This window comes from Opisthocomus hoazin, chromosome 22 (genome assembly GCF_030867145.1).
Source record: "Opisthocomus hoazin isolate bOpiHoa1 chromosome 22, bOpiHoa1.hap1, whole genome shotgun sequence".
In the NCBI taxonomy this organism is placed as follows: Eukaryota; Metazoa; Chordata; class Aves; order Opisthocomiformes; family Opisthocomidae; genus Opisthocomus; species Opisthocomus hoazin.
In genome coordinates this window covers 3,557,904-3,575,784 of record NC_134435.1, presented here as the reverse complement: position 1 = coordinate 3,575,784, position 17,881 = coordinate 3,557,904, and the positions used below count along the sequence as shown (strand labels likewise).

At 39.1% G+C, this 17,881-nt stretch overlaps 1 protein-coding gene across 1 annotated transcript in view; it reads right to left on the bottom strand.

The window, feature by feature from the left end:
- Nucleotides 1-1,543: 1,543 nt before the first annotated feature.
- Nucleotides 1,544-17,881, bottom strand: part of SEC24A (SEC24 homolog A, COPII component) — a 24,662-nt gene continuing 8,324 nt past the window's right edge. Inside the window, exons 4-23 of the mRNA XM_075441686.1 lie at nucleotides 16,647-16,724; nucleotides 16,154-16,320; nucleotides 15,371-15,543; nucleotides 14,225-14,327; nucleotides 13,259-13,385; nucleotides 12,793-12,902; nucleotides 12,286-12,398; nucleotides 11,544-11,662; nucleotides 11,030-11,085; nucleotides 10,522-10,728; nucleotides 10,084-10,204; nucleotides 9,362-9,520; nucleotides 8,684-8,857; nucleotides 8,174-8,284; nucleotides 7,613-7,788; nucleotides 6,596-6,733; nucleotides 5,902-6,006; nucleotides 5,672-5,764; nucleotides 5,032-5,135; nucleotides 1,544-4,622 (exon numbers count right to left, since the gene is read on the bottom strand). Coding sequence (XP_075297801.1) covers nucleotides 4,508-4,622; nucleotides 5,032-5,135; nucleotides 5,672-5,764; nucleotides 5,902-6,006; nucleotides 6,596-6,733; nucleotides 7,613-7,788; nucleotides 8,174-8,284; nucleotides 8,684-8,857; nucleotides 9,362-9,520; nucleotides 10,084-10,204; nucleotides 10,522-10,728; nucleotides 11,030-11,085; nucleotides 11,544-11,662; nucleotides 12,286-12,398; nucleotides 12,793-12,902; nucleotides 13,259-13,385; nucleotides 14,225-14,327; nucleotides 15,371-15,543; nucleotides 16,154-16,320; nucleotides 16,647-16,724 — 2,549 coding nt within the window. The 3' untranslated portion in view covers nucleotides 1,544-4,507. The remainder of the gene's footprint in view (nucleotides 4,623-5,031; nucleotides 5,136-5,671; nucleotides 5,765-5,901; nucleotides 6,007-6,595; nucleotides 6,734-7,612; nucleotides 7,789-8,173; nucleotides 8,285-8,683; nucleotides 8,858-9,361; nucleotides 9,521-10,083; nucleotides 10,205-10,521; nucleotides 10,729-11,029; nucleotides 11,086-11,543; nucleotides 11,663-12,285; nucleotides 12,399-12,792; nucleotides 12,903-13,258; nucleotides 13,386-14,224; nucleotides 14,328-15,370; nucleotides 15,544-16,153; nucleotides 16,321-16,646; nucleotides 16,725-17,881) is intronic.

Genomic DNA, 17,881 nt, shown 5'->3' with positions numbered 1-17,881 from the left:
ACCATCCAAAAGCAGCGGGACAGCAGAGCTGTTTGGTTCCCAGCCCACAGCGTTTTACCTACGCAGCGCGAGCCCCCGCCGCGCTCCCCACACCAGAGCCGCGCGCTGAGGGGGAGCGCGGTGCCCGGCGTTGAGGTTTTCTGTCAGGAAAGCTTCGAGTGCTGCTGTGCAGCTGGCTTTAGGAAGTTAATTTTATCATCTCTGGGCACATTCCAAACGAGGGAAGAGAACGAGCTGCTATACTGGCGTGCCAGCAAACAGATGTCTGTTCGTGTAGATGCAAGGGGGACCCACCATGCAGGGAAACGACTGGAAGGCAGCGCAGGTCAGCTTCCCAAATCGTATTCCCAAGTAGCAGCACTGCACTGCTGTGAAGGCAGTAAGCAGCTGAAGGGATTGACTGTGCATACTGAGGAAAAAAACAAAGGAACAAGGACCTCTCAAGGATTCCAGAATTACCACAAACATTACAAAACAGGGAACATCTTTGTTTTTTTCCTAGCAAGATACAGTTGGCATCATCTTCATACTTACGTATAATAAAAAGTCCATCACACCTCTGTGTGACAAAGCATGAAAACTGGGCCACAGTGTTCTTCCCTTTGCTGAACACTCACATTCACATAGCTAACAGGCATAGCAAAAGTACCTGAAAGCCAAACCAAATGGAGACAGTGACATGGACACTTTCCTTCAATACTTCAAACTAATTACCTTCAACATCCTCGACACCGAACAACTTGCACTCCTTAATTCACAGACTGTGCCACAGGCACTTCAATTAGGACTCAGCTTCAAGATCCCGTACTTGGACTTCCAGAGACCGGTGCTAGGATGGCTGCCTGCTGAACGCCAAGCCACGGCCGGAGTGGTGAAACTCAGCAGCAGCAGGACAGATTGTTACTTGTACTGGGGAAAAACTTTGTGCTTACAAGTCCAAATTAATATTTCTACAATACTGATTTAGAGAATGACAGAATTCTGTATTCAGAAGCTGTTAAATACAGAGGTGGAAGTACCAAGCTCGTGCATTAACTTATGTATGATGAACCAGAAGCAGCAGTGATGACAGCTCATAAAAAAACTGGCAAGCATAAGATGGAATGACTTTCACAAAAAGGTGTTGAAAGAATAGGATGTTAAATGAAGATAGAGGATTACCTACAATAAAATTGGTCACCATCTTGGGAACACTGCTGAAGGCTAAATTCCAGCCATCAATGGCTCACAGCCAGATGGCAGGGTACCACGCGGTGGGGCACAGCACCGCTGCCGGCTTACTGGAAGAACAAACCCCGAGGCAGGGCTGAGTAACGGTGCTGACTGACAGAGATGCTCTGGAGGGACAGAAAATGCCAGTGACAGAAGAAAAGTTTGAGTCAGCTGGAACTAATTTTCTCAAATTCCCTCTCAGTCTGTATCACCTAAATACTATGTTTTAGCTAAAAGTAGAATTTATCACTTGTTGGTAGATGGTATTTATCTCGACGGATTAAATACGTTGTTCTATTTTTATTTATAAGAAAGGACTGATGGACTTGCATGAGTTCTTCAATTAATTTTATTGAGTAGCCAAATCTGATAAATTAGCACAGATAAAATAAGCATTTGCATGTGTTACAAATGACTTTTTACAGGAATAAAACAGTGAAAATTACAAACTGTAAAAAGGAGGACAAGTAAATCCTGTCTCAGATTCAGAGGGGGGAAGATTTATAACTTCATACTGAAGATCAAATGTTTCAATTCAGAAAACAAAGATTTAATATTACAATATTATACACTACTTTACAAAATTAAATTTACTATAAGGATTACATCCATAATAGTAAACAGAACCTTAAAATCACATTTAATGGTCCCTTGTTTAACAGCCATTCTGCATCTTTGATTAAATTCTTTTAAGAAATTAATTCTAAATAAAAGTGAATCACTCTAGTTATTGCAACACAGTCTATGTGGACTTAGACTCAAATATATTAAATTAAAAACGATAATGAAAGCAAAGTAAAATGGATGGTAACAATGTTGGCTGAACACTAATGTGTCAAATACAGAAATAGTTTAAAAAAGTCTTCGACTAGAAAAATAGAGTACATCTGCAGTGGTAGAGCTGTGCTGACATCTGAGAGCTACTCTTGCCTACTTTTGCAGTTCACCTTCAGTGTCCTCAGTTTTCAATTGTAAGTAAAAACGACACATCATAGGTAGCTGGTGTGTTCATCTGTCCTGTAATGCTCTTACAGCAATACAAGGTGAACCAGCCGGCCTCTCCCACTGCGAGGGAATAAACTAATGAAGCTCAATACAGAATTTCTTCCAAAGTGAAGAGAACTCCAAGAGGGTTTCATCTGATTCCTGTTTACAATGTTTTGCTCTGTAAAACTTAGGGACTCTAATTCAAAGTTGTTAATTGCCACAGACTGACATCTTTAGCCATTAGTCTGGCGTACATAAAGCAATGAAGCCATCTCCAACATTTATGGTTTTAAAAAAAGGGATATAGTAGCAAAATACAGTCATAGTAAGAAACAGACTCTGGGTGGACTGTTAGATGCAAGGATGATTTTCAACATCTGAGTGATAATATACCCCAAACACAAGTTTTAAGTCATAGCCTATGCACATGCATAGCTTCCATTTATGATTTAAATGAAGAGACCCCTTTCCCCCAGGGGAAAAAAAAAAAAAAATCAGACTGTCAAAACTTAAAAAACCTCTTCACTATGACGAGAAACTGCAATTCTCTGAGAAGAGTACTCTGTTCAAGTAAATATACTCCTGTTTGCTACACAGACAGCAGACAGGGAAGCTTAAATTGTTTCTGTAATAGTCTTTTCATGCTATTTTAAACATTGTTCTGAACTTCAGCTTCTCGTGCTCAAGCAACAAGAACAATTTCCCCGAAGAAACTCCTCCCCTGAAGTAAGGCAACTCCTGACAATCACGTGCAGCTACAGCCTGAAATGGTAGCAAATGATTACCCTCTGATGTCCTTTGACATCTGTATCACAAAATGTAAGTTAACTAGCCTAATCACAGTACGTGTTTGACCACTTATAAGTGTTTTCCCTGTTCAAGTTACTTGCCCCAGGAAGCAGGTTTTGCAAGACCTTGAAGTTTACCACTATTATACAAAAAAGCAAACCAAGATTTTTCCATATGAAACACTTCCACGGGTGTAGGGTTACAGTAACTTAAATACTCTTTACGTTGCTAGCTATCAATGATAGCTTAGTCTCCAAAACAGAACAATTATTAATACACTTTTATAAAATGATTTTTGTATATAAATTTTCACTTCAAGTTCAGTGTCAACTTCCACCTGTAGCTCTGGCGGGGATCTGAGAGTACATTTAAAGCTTTTATTTGGCGGACACTGGCTTTGGACCTAGGCTCATTACACAGCTGCAGTAAAAAAAAAGTATTTCTGAAAACTTCAAGCATGTCTCAAACCATAAACAAATCTTCAAGCACAATGTGGTATTTTTGTCTTTGGAAAAGTAATTTCTTTTACAATTTTAATGTCAGAATAATCAATGTTGTCTCAAAACATTAGGTTTGAAGTGCTGTCACACAAACTCGCTTCGGAAACACACTAGATTATAGGGGCCTACCATTCATGAATGTAAACAAAAGCCAGAAGTCTACTAAAAGTAAACCAAAAATATCTGGGATAACCTTCCTTGCCCTTGCCCTCCCACACCATTTACAAACTAGAATTAAAACTATTCCTTTTACTGAAGAAAAACAAAGCTTGCCGTCTACCTAAGTCTACTTTTGCTGCTGACTCAGCCACTAACTTTTTAAAATGTGTCTCATACAGGGCCCTCTCCTCCCCTCTCTGTTTTTTGAATTCGAATACTGACTTCTTAAAAGCTTTAACAAATTCAGCCACCTTGTCCAGGTTAAGCTTACCTTTAGTCCTATTAGCCATAATCCAATCCAAGCACTGAATTCTAAGCTTCATAAAGTATTTGTTCGTTTCACAATGAACAGTTGTCTCATTGCTACTTAAGCATGAAGTTGAACATTGAGATGCTCTGTCTGTAATCACTGGATGCACTCAGAAAGAATTTCCCTGCAAATCATGATCAGTATTGTGAGGTTTTATATCTAGCAGCAAAAAAAAAAAGCAAAGAGTTACAGAAATATACATTTTGAACAACAAAGAACTCTTTATTTTACAAAATGTATTTCACCTTTTCAGTATTGCCTTTGTAAATATACTTCATGCTGCAACTACTTACAGTAAAAACATGATTTGCAGCAAATTAAAGGTGCTCAACCAGTTCCAACAGTTTGATTTTTTTTTCATAAGGTACAATATTATGTAGTTGCACATTTGATTCTCAGATGTGGTCCTTTATTTGCTTTTGTTCGTTGAAATCACAGTGAGAACTTTTCATCAACTGCCTCAGGCCACAGATTTAATGAAGATACTACAAGCACGATCGTTCTTTACTGCAAAATCTTTCCTTTAAGAAGTGAGCCAAAGGCTAGTGTTTCATTTATTCACTTGCTGCTGTATATGCAGGAGGAATTCATAGTATGATAAGGCTGATTCTGTTCTGTCTTCAATCATATTTTGGAGAAAACTTGATTTCAATGGACTGTCATCCCTTAAAAATGAAAATACGTGTGTTTGAGTGAAATAAACATTCGCCAAGATCTACAGTGCAATGCATTAGTAAAGTTACAAGTCAAGAAGCAAGATATTTCAAGAGCTTAATGACATAGGAAAAGAGGATGTCAAATAGCCCTTGTGATTAATCCCAACAAGTGTACTTATCAGCATTTACTTCATTTACCTGCCATTAACTAAAGATTGTTCTGTGACATTTAGTCTTTTTTAGTCTATGGGAATTCTAATTGAGACAACTCATAACAAGTCACATCTGTTGTCAAATCTGTCAGGCACAGCATGCACCATTGTTAAAACTTCTGCTGAGAAAGTTCAGTCTATGATACCCAAATATGTATTGTTAAGAGGTCCCTAAAGAAGCACCAAGACTGTTAAAAACCACTTACTTTATTATATATAGTATAGGAAAGAAAGGTCTCTGTTCTCTCAGCCAAGAAATGAAAGCTATTGTTCTGATGGATTCTGCAGTTTCAAGTTCTGGGAGATGCGTCTAAGAGGCAAAGGGTATCATTAATACATACATGATATTTTTCAGAAAAAAACACTGAAAGGGAAGCTTAAAATACCCCAAGTCTATCCTAATCAGGTATAAAGGAAACCCAGACAGATATGTTTTGTGACGCACAGTTTTAGTCTAGTCTCCTTTGAGAGGGCTTGAAACAGTCAAGCGCACCAAACAACTGGCTATCAGAATGGCGACGACGGAGCTGTGATCGGTATCTGTTTCACTGCAGAAACCGAAGGATTTCCCACTAACCCACTGGCCTTACTATTCCCAAGGATTCTCAGTCTGCTCCCACATAATCACTGCCAGCCTCTTCTTACTGTGCTTTCATGGGAAGACCTACAAAGTTTTAGCCTGGAGAAACTCCAAGGGAGCTAACAGAAATGATTTCTTTCCCTGAATCTGGATTTATAGTCAGTAACAACTAGGGGACTAATATTTGAATAGCGGTATTTTAGTTCTCCTTAAAATAATATTCTGGCAGCACTACACGACTGGTGTACAGCAAAGCAAGCACGCACCATATTCTGTGGTATTGAGCCATAATTTGGAACTCCAAGGACTTGGCTGATAAAGGTCTGCCCACAGTTCTTCCCAATCCACAGAAACATTACCTGAAAGATACCCAGCAATCACAACGTTAATTCAACACAAAACACCTCAGCAGTCTCCTACACATTTTGAGTTCTTGGAAGGAACCCGTCAAATAAATCTGGATACTTTTAAAAATCGCCACCACCACACAACTTACAGAGCCAGCATCCATAAGGTAAGCACCGTCCCTACTCAACTTCTCCACTGACAGCTGGAGGATGGGAGGCTGAGGTATAGTTCTATCATTTATGTTAAGAGCTCCCTAAAGGAAAAAGCAAAACAGCGGTTCACATGTTGATGCATTGAAAGAGGCACAAGAACAAAATGTTAAATATGAATAGGATGTATTACACAGAATACTGAAGCTGGACCCTCTTCCTCAGTCAACTTAATCTTAGTTAATTAGTTCTAGAACTGGAATATCAGATTTGTTATGTACAAAAGATGCGATTTCTAAAATTATTCAGGCTCTTGCATAAACATTTGCTCACTATTCACAGAACTACTTTGACATTTTAAAATGAAGCTACAGAGGGACAAAAAGTTAAAGCATATGTTACACTGTCTTTACATACATGTGATTTATAGTGCAAGGCAAAAAGTGAAATAAATTAGAAAAAAACCTTCCCCATCCATCCATAGCCAGAGCACAGCTTCTCTCCAGAATTCCTAAATCCAGTACCAAATAACAAATGCGTAAATGCAACAAATGAGAAAAATATGAAACAGTAAATTTTAGCTGCACAACTTTAATACAGAAAACTTGTGAGATTTTTAACACACATATATTTTCACATCATACAAATCTTTGGGATCAGACAAACAGACCACATAGCACCGCAAATACTCACCTCATCTGTGAGATTATCAACTCTGTACAGACTAGGATGTGTCATAAGCATGAGGTAAACAAGGGGCTGGTTTTTCACTTGACACATGGTAAAAATGCGTTCATCTAAACGTGCGTTCGTCCCAGTTTGAAATGCTTTCTGCAAACAATCAGGCCAAACAGTCATTTGACCATTAGAGCAAAACGAGATAAACTGAATTTAGCCCACCATCTATTGTTTACTTCTAACGTAGATCTTAGAGATGAGCCATAGGTATACTTTAAATATTTGGAAGAACAGCCAGCGAGCTACCTCTTTGCCAGCCAGCTCTCTTAATCCACACTGAACTGCTGTGTGGATCTACATTTCCAGAAATGCGCAAAAATTAGCTTCTTGAAAAAACACTTTACCAGTACCCTTCCACATTCTCAAGACTAGTCAGTGTCTTTAATATTTTCCTCTTCCCTTGCTTATAATGCTTATAGTTTTGTTTTTACACACACTTCTAAACTCCTGCTTCTCAATTAGATCATTCTCCAGTGTGGTATTCTTTAAACATCTGCTCTATCCCATGTTGCTCTCCTCTGCAGGCGAGAGCAGAAGGCCTGTCCATTATTACAGTGATACATTTGCTCCACAAAATTCTCCAAATCCGTTCATTTCTCATAACAGACTCCAAGATACAAACACACATTCAGCACCTGTAAAATCATGCATTATCTACCCAGGCCTGAGAAACAAACAGACTTTGTTCTACATTGCCCTTTCAAGTCATCAAATTCTGGGGCGCAGAGAAATGGAATTGTTATCTCGAGAGAACTTTATCTGTGCAAGAAGAACCGTTCTCAAAGCTGGCAAACTGCAGGAATGCTGGTTTCATAAAAATTTAAATCAAGGAAGTTCTCATCTTTGAGTCCTACAAAAATACTGAAAGAGGAAATAGATGCTATTTTGTACATCAAAGAAATGTCCCTTTACTTGAAGTTGACATGCCAAACAGACATTCATCCTCTCGCACAGCTTCCTTTTAACTCTTACCTGCTTTAAGAGTGCCAGTACATAAAGCGGAAAGAGCCGTAGGGAGTAGGGGGCCATGAGACCAGGCTGTTGAATGCTTAGGACTGACGAACGGTAAGCAGACAAAGAATCTATCACTGCATTGACCAAGGCATCCCGAGCATCACTCAAAGTAGCAGAAACAGATCGGTCCACAGCTAAAAAGAGAGTATAAAGCTCAAGTAAGAGGCTTTTCCTCCCTTGGTAGGAATACAGCCACATATGTTAACTTTTCTCATTTTAACAAATACTTCCACGCATCTTAATAAGCTTTTACTACATTACAGAGGAAGTCAAGACACGTGATTCAGAAAAAAAGCCAGGGGCGCATGATGATACACCAGGCTAAGACGAAGCCCAGGTGACTACATACAGCTATACTGATACTTTACCTAAGGGAAGCGTTTTAAAAAAAAAAAAAATCTCTTGGTTTGCAACTTAGAAAACACTCCTACAAAGAGAGAATCTTTTCTTCTAATGTTACTCCTCAGAGCTTTAGGGATATCATCCATATATATCCAAAGAGGATCTTATCACGCTTACCCATGTTGGCTAGCAGCCCAGTGATGGCTTGTACATCTGCCCCTAGGTAGACATCACTCAGTGTTGTTACAACAGGTAAGCACATAGTGTGAACACGAATTCGTCTTTCACCTGTAAGAAGAGAGAACTGTAATCTCCAAGTACAACTTTTATTTTATGAAACAATACAAGAAATGCCACTGTTTACTCAACAGGAAAAGAAAATTAAGATTTAGTCTATCATACAAGTGGTGAATCAGGTCATTTCCAGTAGCTTATAAAAATGGTTCATTCTCAGCTTCTGGGTTAAGTCTACCTATTTTCAGACCAGAACTAAGTTTCTTGGGAAACATCTTGGTCTGGAAGAAGCAATAACATCAACAACGTGCAGTAACACATCACAGCTGTGATCTTGGTATTAGATGAAATAGTTTCAGTTACTGCAACTGAATTGCAGCTGATAAATGGACACAAAAAGACTCATCTGAATACGGTACCGTTATTGCAGCTAACGCTACCTGTGTATCTTACCTTTGCTGGATGTGTACAGGAGAGCTGACTGAAAGGAAACAACCTGCATATCAGTAAGGCTCTCTTCCACTGACATCTGCACAGCATATCCCGCATCCGGGTTTACGTTAGGTAAAGACAACAAGTCTGTAGATCGTACAAAGAAGTTCCCGTGGAAGGTATGAATGGAAAGACCTACAAGATAAATATTGGATCAAATAAATTTTTTTTTTGTAGTCGTGCAGTACAGACATCATTTACACATCTGCCATCACTGTTAGATGGCTCTGTATTAGAATGTTAAAATCCTTCTCAATGAAATAAAGTATTTTCAGGAAAGGTAAATGTCCCAAAAAGACAACTAATCCATAGATTCCACAAAGCCTAGCAGAAAGCAGGAATTTGGACGTCAGATCAATGCAGAGCAGCAGGAAGTCTCTAGACAATAAAATCAGCCACCCAACAAAATATCCAGTTTTAACCCTTGTAAAATGGAACTTGGATGCCAGTAAAGATACTGCAAATATAGTCTTTAATAAATTGTCTGATTCCTGGTACTGAATTTTACTCTTCTGATCTTTGCCTTTTAATCATTCAAGCTTACTTAACAGCCAAAATACCAAATCAAAACATTCCAAATTAATAGCAAACGCCTACTTCCTCCCCTTCCTCCCCCCCCCCCAAAATCTGTGTTCAAACCTTTGGTGCATCTTATCCTCATGACAGCCTCAAATCCAATCTTTCTAGTTAAATATCGTTTCAGTTCCTTTTGCAGTTTCTCCACCTGGACAGGGTTGTGTTTATGATGGTAAGACTGGTAGTAATAGACACTACCTGCAGAATACCTTGATATACAACCTGAAACAAAACCAACATTCATGGGCAGAGTGCAGACAGTCTTTAAAATATACAAGTTGAAGGCTCTATTCTCTTTAATTAGGCTGCTCACACCTGCAGCTAGCTCTGTTACACAGTTACAGACCTGCGTACAGAGACACAGATGTAACAACTGTATGTTCAAGTACCTATGTGGTTTCAGGTGTGAAATAATTTTCCATTGGCCCGAAATTACAGGTACACTGTCACTTGAAAGCTTGGTTAAATGGAGAAAAAAATAATTAAAATGCTAATGCAGCTTATTCTAAAGATGTTTACACTGATGGTTAACAGGCATAAAAGAAGGAAATTATTTCAGCCACTTATACCAAGATCACAAGAATCCTGACTCACTAAGGGAGAATATGAAAATATTTTAAATCAGGACAGGCTGGAAGATTGCATTCTGTTCACTGTCACTGCTCATCAAGGATGAATTTGCATCCAGACACACCAGATTCACTCATATCAGGTTCATATACTAAACGTAAATTCTAGGTATTTGCCAAAAGCAGAGTTACACGCCCCAAACCAACTTGACTTACCTAGAGAAGCCAAGTCAGAATATTGTCCACTAAGAAGAAATAAATCCACTGCAACCTGTTGCCCTGAGCAGTCCAAGGCTAATTTCTTGTAAAAATCAGTCGATGGGGTCAGATGTATGTCCTGTTAATACAATGAAGTATTACAAAATGTAAAGGAAACTGAAACATTAACACATGTATTGCCTGTTGTCAGGGATACTAGGAATTGATTCTCCATCACTGATTACAGTGATATCTTTAAAAAAAAATCAGATCATTAATCTGTGTTTATAATACTTGGGTTTTGGCTTGGGTTTTTTTTGTTCTTTCTACTACTTTAACAAAGGAAGGTTAACTCCACAAGAGAACCATGAAATTAACCCAGAACAGGCAATTCCAGAACCACATACACGTACAGAAGAGGGCAGTCAGTTCTCTCAACCTTTTTGTTTTTCTGACCTTTGCGGTTGCTCTTTGGTTTGGCTCTTCTCGTGACTTTAGTGCTCCCATTCCCACAGATGGAAGCTGTGTCTGGAAGACAGAGATTCTACCTCCAGTGGGAGACATCAGCTTAAAGGCAGCCTGTAACGCAGGCCCCAGAGCGCTCTGAGTTTCCAGAGACTTGGTAAACATCTGTGGCAAGGTCCTCAACAGATCTTGAATTAGCTACAATTGAGAAAAGAAAAATATTAATGCTAGGAGTCTTAGAAGTATTCTTCTTTGTAGATCTGATTGCTCAACATCCATAAACAAGTATTAACACTTCTACTATTCAGGTAGTAAAGAAGAAGCCCTAGCAAAAATAAAGTATTGTCTTGTTTCAGGCTGGCAAAGGTAGATACATTAAAAGGCCTCTTTTTTCCACCTCAGACTTGGCATAGGTGTTAAAAACCATTCAGTAATCCAGAAATTATCAGGCATATCTCAAACTATGTGAATGTCACTAGGTATGTAAGGTAGTTCTTACCTCTTTATTTTCATTTAAATTTACTAATAAATTTTCTGGCATTGGTATAAATACATCTGGAAGGAAAAAAAGTGTTTACGTTATTTTTTCAAAAATACATCAAACTTCCCCCAATTGTACTTGCCAACCATTATACCTACTGAAAAAATTAATACAGTACCAGTGTGCAAACACATTCAAACATAACTATGCGGATTTCTTGCATCAGTCACCACAGAATCTACAGCAACCTACCAAGCATCAATATTTGGGATCATAAGAGAAATCTAGATAACTGCACAAATTAAACTAGAGGTTAGGAAGGCTGTCTTCACGTTCTAAGTCATTAACAGCCACAGCATTGCTCAGACATCAGGGGCCTCATGAACGAACGCAGACATATGCTACTTCTAAAGCCATTACTAGAGAGACTAACGATCTGATGTAGAAACTCCCACCGGATACGTTTTTTAAAAAGGCTGTCAAAACCAGCAGTCGTCAGTAGATACTAATCACAGAACTTATTTCAGCATACCTTCAATATCTGAAACTATGAGCATCTGAGGCTGAGAGAGACCTTCTTGAAGACTGTAGAAATGGATTGTGCTGTCAAATGTTATGAAGCCTATTTTTGTTCTAGTGTTGCCAGGAAGCCTAGAAATGAGACATATGGTGTTCAGCAAGACGAAGTTTCATTTCTGCAGGCTTTTTCTTTTTTTTAACATCCACTGCATCTGTCCAAGGTTGTTACCAAGTATTTAGCTTAACAGCTACACTTAATAGCTTGACTAAGTAATTTTGGAGAAAAAAACAAATTACCAAAAAAAAGAAAAAAAAAAAAGGAGCTCATAGTAGAGTCACCTAGCAGACACTCAAGAGATTTCCAAGCAGCATTTATGTAAGTTCAAACAACATGTATTTTATGAAAAGTTTATTAGATGTATGTGTTCCTTTCAGCAAATACTTATCTAAATCTCAGCTTTTAAAAAATACAGTTCAAAAGACATCATCAACATGATGTTTATTCCTTTTTGGGACTGGTGAAGCAGATAGGAAAGAGCCTGACTGAGAAACAAGCCTTGAAATTACCTTTTATAATAATGCAGCTGTCATGGGAAAAAGACTACAGCTTTATGCTCCATTTCAATACAACATTGGCCATTGCTAGCCAATGCTAGGAAATTTCTCTTCAAGACAGGAAGTACTGGCATGTTGACATCTATAACATGTTTCATAAGAGAACCAGCAATAGGAGATTCTAAGAAAAAGGTACTTACAAGTCAAGATTGTCTAACAAGGTCTGGCAGACGGTATTCAAGTATCCTGTCTCTATTGCATTATGAGAGACATCAAACACAAAGAGGTACACAGGCGGTTGAGGTGGACGTAGCTGAGCAAAGAAAAGATTACCTCTGATTTTCAAAATGACATTTATAAGATCGGGTTTATTCATTCCACTGCAAGTTTAAATTCTATTAACTCACAGATGATAGCTAAAACTTCTGAATGCATTTATCTCTTATTGGGTAATTCTCGAATTACAGTTGCCTTCCAGAAGACTCACAAACACCTACACATTCTAAATACAGAAGAACTTTTAACATCATAGATGTTTAGAAATGGCGAACTATCTGAAGTTCTTCCCAAGAGTTCTCAGATAACACTCCTTGAGGCAGCAACTGTTCTACTGAGTTGGAAAGCATCCTCTATAACAAGGCTTTTTCTGACTTCCTTCTGGAAATAAAACAAAGGGAGAGAATAACTAAAAGTAAATAAAGCCTTACCATGTATTCAGATGGGGCCATAAACTCAATAGTAGCATTCTGGACTTCAGGTCTTTTATGAGGTTCTCCATATACTCTTGTCACAGGATTATACATGAACTCTTCAGGAACTATGCAGACAAGTTTATAAATTATTAATTCACACTAGTATTAGCTGTGGTGCATTTTACAACAAATACATCAACTCTTTTGTGCCTGTTGGGCAACGGTTTTTGGAGAACTATGCTAGGTAGGGCAGCTACTTTGTCACCTGCTGGGTAGCGTGGGAAACCACGTCAGACTCGCCGGGCTTCATTACTGACACCACTATCTTTGCCCGTGGGAAACACTTCTCCTGCCTCACAGCCCCAGCATGACTGAGGACGATCCCTAGTACTGATGTGGCTGACAACATTAGAGTCTCAAAGGCCAAGGTGGGACAGGTTAACCTTAACAGTTTCAAGGAATAAGTACATTTAAAGCCTACCATCATTCACTCTATAGCACAAATTGCATTTCCATCTCCTTTGGTCTAGAAAGCTGACGAAAGGGTTAATGTATGTCCGGCAGGAACGGCATCTCACAATAGTACTTGAAGTGACCACTGGCAATTGCTGGAAAAGAAAAGCTTCCTGTTTTAAAGCATCACCACGCTGCAGCTGTAGATCTACAATAACAACATTACCTACGCTGCGCTTCCTGGCTGGCTAGTCAAAGCCCACTTGAAGGAGGAAGCATTTCTGCACCCTCGCAGCACCCCTACAATTCCCTAATAAGACGACTGGTCAGAACTGAGCTCTACCTACTTGACTGCGCAGGTCCCCTTTTCAAGCCTCTAAAGTCTGGAATTTTACACTGATGGTTTATGACCAAGTCCTACACCCAATGCAGATCAAAAATCAGGGAAAAAAACCCAGATCTTTGAAAAATTACTTAAATTGTGAAAAACAATGTTTAAAAGAAGCACTGCTAAATTCACAAAGTTTCATGGTTGTCTAAGGACATCCAAACCCCTTTAACTTTGTTAGTTAAGTTAAGAATTAGTACTAGGTTTGGCATAGGAAATCAATAACTACAACAGATGCACGACAAGATAAAGCTATCCAAGCAATACTGGAATTTAGATGTGTTGCCTTCTGTCACAGTCCGAGTGCTGTGCTGCCTCAAAGCTTCTGGATTTTTGAGGTTTGGGAGGTTTAGGGGTTTTTTTTAGGTTTGGGTTTTTTTTTACTAATAAGTCAGGCTTGAAAGCATAAAACTGGCAGGGAGAAAAATTTCAGAAAAATTACAATGATTTGTATGGAACAGGGAAATGTCAGTTTCCAGGGTAATTTTTCTGGGCCAAAATTAGCCAATGTACTTGCCCTTCTTTAATAATTCATTGTCTGGCTCTGGATTTTAATACAGGCCCAGTTGATATTTCAGCATTTAAAGTTTCGAACATTTGTCATACCGATAAGTCTTTGAAAGGATGAAGCAGGAGCCCCAGTGGAAGTTTGGCTTTATTCAGTAAGGCCTGAGTTTGAGGAATGTTAGTCAGGGTACAGCGGAACAACCTACATGGAAGACAAAGGGTTATTTTCAGAGGCTTTCAGATAATAAAATCATGATTTCAGTAGTACAGAGCATCCTTTCTATTTTTTCTAGAGCTGGTGATGGTGAATTTCCATTTCCAGATAAAAGGTCTTCTCCAACTCTGACAAATCGTTCTGGTTTAGTGTGAGCTTGACCCACAGTGCACACTTTGAGGTCTTCTGTTCTTTTATACACATGCTCTTTACACAGAACAGAGTGCCATTTTAGTCACTCAAGTCAAAGTTAAGCCTAACAGTGTTCAAAGCTGCACCAAATCTTTACACACTCAGTGTTATTTTGGAATACCATTTTGAGGTGGCCTTATATACAAATCTGAACCAACGAAGTTTAAAAAGTCTTAAAACTCCACAAAAATAACTATAAACAACCCCACAGTCACTTCAGGGACTTAGGAACTCAGCGGTCTCCACACAGTCAGATGTGCACAGTCCTTTCACAAATCCAGTCCAGCTTGTTTGCACGACCAGCTTCACACAGATGCTGTTATTTCCTTTATCTATCATAAAAGACTTGTAAAGCAGGAGTACCTGGTTAGACACAGTTTGGCTGCTCTCCTCAGAGAGCTGACTTGAATAACCAACTGCCAGCCTCTTGTTTGACAAGAGTCCATTTACCCCACTGTTTGAAATGGTTACTTCAATACAGAGGTCACTCATATTTCTGCATTCACGATCTTTTTGGTGTACCTCACTCAAGTGAGTTAACTCCTATTTCACATCTTTTCTCAATCATACTCATTGCCAGCTATATTGTAAAGTTTTTGTATTGTACCTACCTATAGCTGCCTTGCAAGCAACATATTTTTCCTCATACTTCCTACATGGATAATTTTCCTCACTTCAATGTTTAAACCACTTGCCACCTTTATTGTAACACAGTGAAGCCTTTCTTCAATGTCTTCTACTCAGAAAACTAAGGGAGTATTTTGTGAAGAGTTGTGTTTACAAGTACAAATGTATACTTCTGTTTATCTTGATGAATTATAGCAAACTGATTATCTTACTCAGGATTACAGTTGAGCTTCTGGATGTCTTCGTGCAAGTTTGGGACAGGAGCCTTCAAGACGGTTGTAGGAAGAATATTTCTTTCTTGAAGAAGATTCACAGGTCTTAATCCTTCTTGCTGTAGACTCAGGCCACCCATAGATGCAGTTAAGTGATTAGTGCCCAGGGCAGGCTAAAGTCAAGTAAAATTTCAGAAATTAAAACCAATTATTTGGATGAAACCCACAGTTCATTTAAAAAGCAAACATATTTCCCTTTCAATTTTTTTCTTTTGTTTGTGTATTAATTGCCATTGTATTACAATGACATATTTATAAATACTACTTGTTACATAAAGTTGGACTTAGGCGTGTAACATAACAGAGGTAAAAATTAGCATACATTTGCTACAAAGCTCTTGAAATGCAGAGGCTCAGCTGGCAAAAGTTTTGGTCGGTTCGCTTTGAAAGTTCAGGAAAAAACCCAAATACTTCAGCTAACAATAGCAACCCGAGGGAAGAAAAACATGCCAAAAGCAGCTGCAAGTTTTAAGATAAATATTCTGAACAGATTTGAGGACTGAACACCTCAGAAAGAGCTGGCACACAGCTTTTCCAAGCCGGTACCCAGGCGCCAGCCCAAGCACCGGTTTCAGACTAGGTCTGCCATCTCGAACAGACGGCGCACCAAAGAGCGACCCACAGAAGCAGCACCCTGTAGATGCACGACACGCACCGATCATCCCTCTGCTTCAACCGCACACGCTACAGGTAGTAGCGAGTTAAAAGCCAGACAGTCTTTACCTGGTGGAAATGTTTTGATCCATCTGGGTACTGCAAAGCAGATGCTTGCATTCCTGGTGCTCCAGGAGGAGAAGTGTTTTGGTAGCCTGGAGGTAGGGTAGGGTAAGCATACCCAACATTTCTATTCATCTTGAGATTTGGGGGTGCAGGAGAATGATGTGAAGTTGCTGGAGGCAGAGTAGACAAATACTTGAAATTAACTGCTGAGGAACTGCAGCTTGCTCAATGCATTAATACAGCAGGGGGGCTTCTTGTTATTGTTTATAGTTTCTAAGCAGTGACAACTGCTGTCAGTTTTGCAAAGTGCTCTTAACTGCTTTACCACACCTACAGGCAAAGACATGCTAACTGTCAATGCTTCAAATTTCATACAGTTTCAAGACAGACATCGAACCAAATATATACATTTGTATGTAAATGCCTAAACTTCTATCTTTCCCAGACTCTTAAACAAGTTAAGTCATAGCAAACATTTTTAACCCCAAAACCTTACCCGTGAGGCCACCACCTTCTATCGCATCATAGCTGTTCTGCACCACAGACCCATCACTGGCAGCAGATGTAGCATCACCTATTAAGACAGACAGTCCCAGTAAAAATATTCACAAGTTACGAAGAAGCTGTAATGAGATAACTGCAAAGAAATCCTACTTGCTGGATAAATATTAAGATTAGTGTTGTTTGGACCTGCTTTGTTTCTGTCCCAACACTGAATTAAATATACATCTTGGCCTCTTTCTCACAGGCAATTCCCCTGCTGAGGTGACCTCAACAAAGGACATTTTATAAAACCCCACAATCTTTTTCCAAGGAAAACAAAAGTCCCTATGCTTCTAGTTGAATGATCTTTTAAGATTACTTTAGGTATTTGTCATAACTTTCAAGCTGATGTGCAGTAAAGTGTCGGGGACACTTCCTCCTGATCAGAGGGAACGTCTGTAGGCTAGCTGCAGTTTTCAGAGTACCTTGGAGTTTAGGTACTGAGTTCCCTGAAGAACTTTTTCGACTGGTATTTCATGGAAATACCAAATTCCTTTCACTTACACACTTAGCACAGTACTGCTCACCAAGCACCAACAGTGTTGATATGGTCACATACCAGTCAAGATACGAATTCCAGCTGAGATAAGAAAAACCTTGAAATTGAGAGAGTGCTTCCAGAGGACCGCTTTTTGTAAACTAACTATGTCTAAATATACAAAACCAACTGTCTGTTACTAAGGAGAAGTAGGTACTAAATTTATTTTTTATTATCAATAAAATCTTCAAAGGCGACCCAATGAAAGGAGCTTAGATTATACGCTGAATCTTGCTAGTGCGCCGCTGTCAACGTACTTCACAGACAAAACATTTCTGTCTCTCTGGGACCCTGGAAATGTTTCTCTTCATTATCAATAAAAGAATTCCTAAGCAAAAGAAGTTTCTAATGCATTTCTTATGTTTAAAACTAAGTTAAATCTGAAGATACTATTCTTGTAGTCACACAGCTACCACATACAAGAAACTGTCAATCTGAACATGCACGGACCCAACAGCTTTGACAGAAGCAGCCATGTATGTAAAAATGAAACTGCCGACTACCACATGGCCCCATCTAGCAAGGGCACTAACTGCAGCACAACTGCAGGTCTGTTCGATACAGAGCCCTGGCGAGTTCTTCAACAATGGCATGTTTGTGCAGGGCCCACAGGAGACACAGAAAGTCAGATATCTGTCTTCAGCAGCTGA